At 35.2% G+C, this 8,079-nt stretch overlaps 1 protein-coding gene across 1 annotated transcript in view; it reads left to right on the forward strand.

Annotated features, from left to right (window-relative positions):
- RBBP8 (RB binding protein 8, endonuclease) overlaps positions 1 to 7,260 on the forward strand; it is a 33,839-nt gene extending 26,579 nt beyond the window's left edge. The window contains exons 16-19 of the mRNA XM_008497591.2: positions 245 to 314; positions 1,218 to 1,314; positions 5,132 to 5,273; positions 7,039 to 7,260. Coding sequence (XP_008495813.1) covers positions 245 to 314; positions 1,218 to 1,314; positions 5,132 to 5,273; positions 7,039 to 7,136 — 407 coding nt within the window. The 3' untranslated portion in view covers positions 7,137 to 7,260. The remainder of the gene's footprint in view (positions 1 to 244; positions 315 to 1,217; positions 1,315 to 5,131; positions 5,274 to 7,038) is intronic.
- The last annotated feature ends 819 nt before the right edge of the window (positions 7,261 to 8,079 follow it).

Raw genomic sequence — 8,079 nt, forward strand, 5'->3', positions numbered from 1 at the left:
TTGATCTGCTTATCTTTTTTCACTTGTTTCACTGCTGTTCTCCTTCTGCTCCAGTAATGCGTTTTGATTACTGGTTCAATCAATTCCCTGTTATTAATAACTGTTGGAGTCTGTGTTCTCATACTGAAGGTCATGGCATTTTTCTGTTTCCTAGTAGATGCCTAAAATTGTACAGATGTTTCTCCAGGCAGTCTGTTAACCTTATATGACATGTAAGTTTTTGTTTTGCCTATGTTATTTTCAGAACATGAGGATAAACAAGATAAAGCCAAGCAGAAAGCTTTTGTGGAGCCCTATTTCAAAAGTGATGAAAGGTAATTTTGTTTGTTCTGTAAAGGCATTTTAAGGCTCTTTATATCATCCCTACAAGGAGCTTGTTTGTGCCTAACTTACTAGCAGCTGAAGATGCTCAGGTAAAAGATCTGCTGAATTAAATAAAAGCCTTAGATAAAAGCTAGGGCAGGGGGGAAATCATAAACACACTGGGATGCCTGTCTGTCACATTTGCTGAAGAGAAGAGATTGCCTCCTCTATTTTTTATAATTTTATTGAATGCCATATTTTGTAATCCATTTTGTTCCTTGCAGGCATGTGGTCATGCATGAGTGTATGATCAAGGAGCTGATGGGTCATTTGTTGAAATAAAAACCTTTCTTTCTCTCACATTTTTGCCCTTCCTCTAAGCGAGTGATATTTATCAACTGCACCTCTCAGTGCATCCTTTGTTGCTTTTCTGTATAGTCACCAACCCCTTCAGTTGTTCACTTATTTTTTTAGCCTAGCACATGTTTTCCTTATAGAGGAAAACTTATTCAATGAGCAGGTAAGTTGAAAACAATCTGCTGTGTTCTTTATTTCCTCTTGCAGAAATCAGTTCAAGCACAACTTGAATACAAAATATTCTACAGAAAATACAGATTTGAGTAATTTGGATCTAGAAATTACTTAAACAGTGTGAAAAGCCATAATGAGGAGATGCAAACCTCTGGTTGTATGAAAGATCATACTGGATTTTTAAAAATCCTGGAACTGTTATAGTTACAAAATAGTCCTATTCAGCTATAAATACCCCCAAGTATTATGAGTTTGCAGGCATTTTCTCACACTTCTTAGTTTCTCGAGACACTCCTTCGTTGTGTTCTGAAAAATGAAAATTTCCATGAAGACATGCAGAAGAAATGAATGTACTACTGTGTGAAAACATCTTTGTTTTTCAGAAAGAATACTGTGTTGGATTTTCCTCATATTGAGGTTATTCGAAGAAAAGAAGAAAGAAGAAAGTTGCTTGGTCATACTTGTAAGGAATGTGAAATAGTAAGTAGTGCTTTCAAATTTGGTCAGTCTTCCATTCTTCCAACTCTGCTGATATCTAAGTGCTAAAATGTTGTTGAAATTATTAATCTGATTGCATGATCATCAGTACCTAGAGCAAGAGAAGTGTTTATCAAAGCTATTTTACCAAGTTTTGGGTTGATTTGTTTGCTTTAACTGTAGTAACTGCACATAACCTAGAAAGTGTTAAAAAGTTGGGTATATCTGTATGAAGACAGAAACTTCTTCCATCATGATTCCAGTAAAATTTTTGATAATAAAAAATACCTTAGCTAGTGAAGGAATAATCAGATGTTTCAAAAGCTCTTCTGAGATTTACAAGTAATAGAATGAGGACGTTCTGTGTCCTGGTGCACCCCTGAACAACTAAATCTTGATTTGGAGTTTGATTTTTATCTTGCTTTCTGGTGTATCTGTGTTTTCAGGTGACTGCACCAGCATTAGGAGTCAATGTGTATATACATGCAAAAACATGTAAAAATGTTTTTCCTCCCTTTCAGATTACTAAACTGTTCTCAGTTACTTGGTGCAGAGCTAAAATATTGAAGTAATTACATGTGTAGTAAGAATGTATTTCATTTGGTCATTAATAGACTTTCAGGCTGGAGTTAATTAAGCAATGATCTAATACATTGTAACTCGCCAGAAGTGTGGATTAATGACTGAGTAATGATGAATTCTCGAATCCTTTCACTGATTTTCCACATCTATATAAAACCAATATTATTCATGTATCTTTTTGCTATTCACTTCATAGTCAAGCCACATTTACTTAGATGTGTAAATTATGAGAGCATATTTTTAACAAAAACACATTCCTGTAAAATAGCTTTGGTAAAACTCATTAAATACCAACAATTTTTACAGTAAACTATAAATACCATTTAAAAAAATATTTTTGATTTAAAGACGTTGTAGATGCTGGGGAAAAAAAAAAAAGAAACAAAATGGAAAAAACCCAGACCTATTTCTTGGCCCAAGATCCATGTGCTAAGTGTTTTAATTTCCTTTTTCTGTAAACTACAGATTATCTCTCCTCTCAGCAAATGTAGCTCTTGTTACTTTTTGGCAAGTTAGAATGGTAACGGTGGTGTTGAGCAACATTTACAACTCCAATTTTACAATGTAAAGTTTCCATACTAAACTTTGGAAAAGTTTGGCTTTTTTGTTGGTTTTGGGTTTTTTAAGTGTATGTCATTCAAGATGAATGTGTGGAATTCTAGGCTGTGACACTGCACCACAATAAAACTAGCTTTGAATTAAATGCCTATGGAAGAAGGGAGTGTTAGACATAGCATAAATGCTACTTTAAAGAAGTCTTGGCTTCCTTACTAGTCGTATGGGTTTGAAAAATCTCCAAAGTCTAAGGAAATATTTAGGGAGTGGATAGGAATCAGTAAATTGTTTCTGGCCGTGTGCTGCAAGCAGTGTGAGTGGAGATACCTGTCATGCTGAGAAGACATGAGAGAGACAGCTTTGGCACATGCCATAGCAGACATCAACCTCCTTACCTTCAACTTTGTTTGAAGTTTCTCATTCACTTTACAGTGCAGAACATTTGATAAGAGGTCTTGGTTTGTTTTTTTATGACTTGGCCCATGTGATGAGGGAAAGATTCTATGCAGACCTTACAGGTACGTTAGTGTGGTTCTGAAGTCTAGCTACACTTAACAGGAGAATCAGTCAGATATTTTTATAAATATTTAGGTTACAGAAATTAGTAAGTTACATTGTGCTAAACTAATGTGAGGAACATTTAAAAGATTTGTTCTGGTTTTGACACTGCAAACTGTAGGGTTCTTTTACCATGAAGATACTGTAGGATGTGATTTTGCGTATTTTTTCACAGATGGAAAAACCAAGCTTGAATGTTTTGCGTGGATTGAAAATGCTCTGGGTAGAGAGATCAATCTAGAAAACAGCTGAAGACTTCTTTTAGCTTTCCAGCAGACATAAATGTACTTTTTTTTTTGTCAATCTTGATAGATTTCTAAAAAATTTAAGAAAAAAATGTTGCTTTCTACTGTCTTTTGATTGTGTACTTAGCTTTATTATTGATTGGTCTTTTTATTTTCTGTTCCTAAAACACTGTACTGTATTTTTAATTGTTTGATCCATAAATATTCCTTAACAATCATAAACATTTTAATTCCAAAAGAAAAAAAAAATAGCACACTGAAAGCTTATGAACAATACCTTTTGAAGAACCTTTTACTTGGGACTCATAACCATTCCTCATTCCTGAATATTATCTTTGGAACTAGCAGCTTATTCTGTCTTGTGAACAAGAACTTTGTAGTAGACATAGCAGTAATCTGAAATTTTGGATACAACCTGCTAACAACCGGTTCTTGACCAGGACAACTACATGTTAGTAGACCCCATTTCTGCACTAATAAGGGCTTTGAAAGCAGAGTATATTTAGGTGTCACAGTTTGTAGAAAGGCAAGAAATCTGAATTGACTGTGAGGGGAGAGGGGGGTAGAAAATGTGCCTCAGTTTGAGGCAGAGTTGCAGTTCCTACAGGCTACAAAATTTTGCAATTAAACAAGTCTGCTTTCCCTGGTTCATACAGTATTGTCCCTTACATTTTCAGAGCTGTAATTACTCTTTTCTACACAGTCATCAATATTTATATCTCAAGTTCTTTTGGAGGAGAATTTCTATGCCTATTTTATGCTTTGTCTGCCATCTAGTTGGAAAAAAGGAATTTATCAGTGTATTTTACAATTCCAAGTGGGTTTTCTGAAATCCTACCAATAGATGGGGACAGGAAGTTAGCAGAGGCATTCTGTTCCTTTCCTGATTTCCCCAGTCTAGTTCACTTTCTAGCTGACTGAATGAATCTTTTAATTTTAGTTTTGCCTTTTTGAATTGTTACACTGTTATTTCAGTAGAATTGTTTTACCACTTTTAGGAGGGTCAGGTTTCTTGTGCAGTCCAGATGGTGACTGTTGGCTTGAATTAAACAGTGCATTTGCTTTGAGAAAGATATTGATACTCTGATACCTAAGTGCCAGATTGCTGTTTATAGGAAATGCTAACTAGAATCACAAACTGGGACAGTAGAGAGCTGCATGGACATAAAACATCTTTTAGTAATGCTGCTCATGGAAACACCCAGCAAAAAAGTTTGGAGAGTTTATATACTTTTCTTGTTGCAGCCTCCAGTACAGCTGACAGGGATGAAAAAGTAGCTAGATGATTTATGTCTACTCTAGGGAATGCCCAGCTGGCATCCCAGCATCAGTCTGCTAATTAAATTAGCTCTCTGTTTTCACTTAATTTGTCTATAATAAAGTAGGAAGGATTTTGACTTAAGTTCGCTGTTAATACTATTTAAGTTTAGGCACTGGAAATAATTCTGCAGCAAGGATTTCATAATGCATTTTTTCACTTTTCTATGTTATTTAAATGTGAGCTGAAACTTAGTTTATTCAAAAGTTCCCATCAATTCCAACAGCTGTGCTACTCCGCTTTGCAAAATCAGTCACTAAAACTGTTGACATAAGTAAATGTACACATGCTGAAACCTTCACCTAGGGTATGCTAAAAGATACAAAGCTAACAAACATGTAACCATAAGGTTATATGTAATCTGCATATTCAGTGAGCTTTTAGGGTAATGTCCAGGTGTTTGTCACTTGGATAACAAATCTCTGCTCTTGGCTGTCCTCACCATTATTTTTAGATAACTCTTTTAATAAAAAGTGATTGACAAAGTCATTATGTAAAGCAGTTGCTCTGTATGTATGAGTTTGGTAACTTGGATTTTTTATTTCTGTTTCCTAACATTCAGTATTATGCAGATATTCCTGAAGAAGAGAGAGAAAAGAAATTAGCTTCCTGTTCAAGACACAGATTTCGCTACATTCCTCCAAATACACCTGAAAATTTCTGGGAGGTTGGATTTCCTTCCACTCAGACTTGTGTGGAAAGAGGTTTGTGCAAAAAAGGCTTACAAAGCACCTTTTAAAGCTGATTTTTTTTTTAATGGTTTCTTGAAATTAGCTCATAAAACAGCCTTTCCCACCTAGTATTGTTGAGATCTTTTTACTTAGCAGCAGCCATTATTCTGAATAAATATTACCCTTTTTTAGCAGTTCTTGTACTACTAAGAAGAGGGGAATATGAGGAAACTTTCTTAGTACCTAGATAGAGAAGGCAGAAACAATCTGGAGTTTCACAGAACTTAATTCAAACCCTACATGTCTTTGAACCAAAGCAAGAATAGGTTCAAGATTTTCAAAGGCAAAGGCTGAGGGATTTTGCTTTGTGAGGAGAGTCAGGCAGCACTGTTGGTGTCCTTTATATCTTTAGAGCTCCATAATACCACATGTTAATGGAAATGTTGAAGGTAGGCTGTGAATAAGTAGGTTTTTTAATACATATACCCTACTTGTTTGTGACATGTTGAGGTTAGTGACATTAGTGAAGCTGTTTGCTTGAGGTTTTTTTGAGCCCTCTTCACACATTCAGCTTGACAGGGTGCTGAGACATCTCATATAAAATACAGTATTAGAAGGGTTGAACCAGATGATCCTTGAGGGAGGTCCCTTCCAATCTGTCATTCTATGAAGAGGTGAAACTCTAAGGTGTAAAACCCTGTATGAACTTTCTTTGTGTTACTTACATCTTAATTTGTGTATATTTTATTAACTGTGAAGCACTTATCTTCACTTATTTTAACTCTTCCATAACAGTTTCATGTCAGGCTTAGGAAAATATAGCCAGAAATGTGTATGTGTTCCTGTGTGCTAGTGTTGCACTCTCATCCTTAATCTTTCAGAACACGGAGACTTGATTTTTAGGGAGTGGCATAACATTCACAGTGCAAATCATACTGCTTAATCAAGATCTCCTGAGTCTAGTTAATTTAAATTTAAAGCTGTCTTTATATATATATATATATATGTATATATATATATATTAAACACCGTGTTCAGAAATTTAAGTCTCCCTCCCTCATTGTGGGGACAAATTTCAAATTTGCTCTTGAAGCCCTAGTCAGGTTCCCCCTTCTATAATATCCACTGCAAAGAGTTAAGCTAATCACAGAATTTGCAGGCTGTTAAGGCTCCGTGAGCTTGGCTCAGCTTCAGGAAAGTGATTCTTTTCAGCCTCTGGTAATACAGAAGGGAAAGTGACTCCTCAGTCCAGCTTGCCAACACCTCAGGAGTGCTGCTCAATTGCCACTTCCCTTCTAAGCAGACTCTTTCCTCTCTTCTGTATCCAATTTCACTGGCTAAGCCAGTGAAATGAGGCTAAGCCATTCCTTGTTTACCAAAAGTAATGAGAGCAAGTTCTCACCACTGTAGAACCTTTGATCCTTGATCATTGTCTTTCAAGATTAACAAATCATAGTCCTTCCTCTTCCAGCCTGGTTACTCTTACCTGTTAGAACTGATGAAAAAGCATGTTTAAATCAGGCATGTCCATTTATAACTTCAGGTGAGTGAGATACCCTATAAGAGAGATTCACTGCTCCTACCTGTTTGGGATATGCATTCTGTTAGAAATGCTGAATGTTTTTATTAATGATACTGCACCCTGGAGCCTTATGGTGTTTTCTCAAGTAAAATCCAGTTGCCACACTAGAAAAAAAATTTGCAAGTTAATTTTTGAGGGTAAATGGCAAATGAAACTGAAATTAAGAATGTTTTAATTTTGTTTTTCTTACCTCAGATTTGTTCTTATTCTTTTAAGGATATATTAAAGAAGAACTTGTTCCCTGTCAACGTCCAAAAAGACGTCAGCCTTATGCTGTAATGTTTTCTCCAAAAGGCAAAGAGCAGAAGACATAAAGGAAGGGGAAATAAGGCGCACCAAGTTGAAGAGGATCTTTCCTGTCCTTAGATATTTATAGTTAATATAAACTTGAAATAAAGAACTGTATTTTCCACAATGATAGATAACTTGTCTCATTAAAGATGTAAATTTTATAAAATTAATTTGAAAATCTGATGTACCAGGAAACAAAACTATTTAATGTACGTTTGTTTCAAATTGTGTTAATACATTTTGTATTATTTTTTGCACCTGTCAGACAATGAGTGTCCTTTTTTTTTTTCCTTTGAAGGTGACAACTAAACTTTCAGCAAGCCCTGTCTAAACTTTGTGTTGCTGAGTAACAGCTTTGAAGTCACTGAAATCAGTTGTTCTTGCAAGGCCTAAATGCCTGTCAGTGGGAACAGAAATGCGGATTTTGTAGGGTGCTTTTTATTTTGCACTGGATTTTTTTATATAGCCTTTCTATTTTGGCAATAATGGTTATATCTACTTGTAATAAAGCTGTATTAAATATGAGACATATCTACTGTTAATAGCTTGGAGGTATGAAAACGAAGTATTCAAACTGTGTTGCAAATTTTGTCAGTTACTTAGGAATAACGTAAAATTCAAGAATAGAACAAAATCTTCAAGCAGTGTGCAATCAGTGAGGTTTAACCAGTGAGAATTCTCTTTAAAAAGAGATCATCATGCAGGCGATTATTTAAGTGTCCTAAACCAAAATAAAATAATAGAAAGTACAGATGCACTTATGTTTATAAATCTATAATTTCTATTCTTGTATTTTATGTGTGGGTGTGTATAAAAAAATGTATGTACTTAAAAACTTAGTGGGTAGGACCATTTAATTCCAGATGAAGTTATATAGGAGTGGCGGTAGGTTCTGCTGGTGGAGAGGTGATGGCATATGCCTAAAATGGAAAGTAAAAAAATGTGATTAACTTAACTGCAACAGTA

This window comes from Calypte anna, chromosome 2 (assembly GCF_003957555.1).
Source record: "Calypte anna isolate BGI_N300 chromosome 2, bCalAnn1_v1.p, whole genome shotgun sequence".
Taxonomy (NCBI): Eukaryota; Metazoa; Chordata; class Aves; order Apodiformes; family Trochilidae; genus Calypte; species Calypte anna.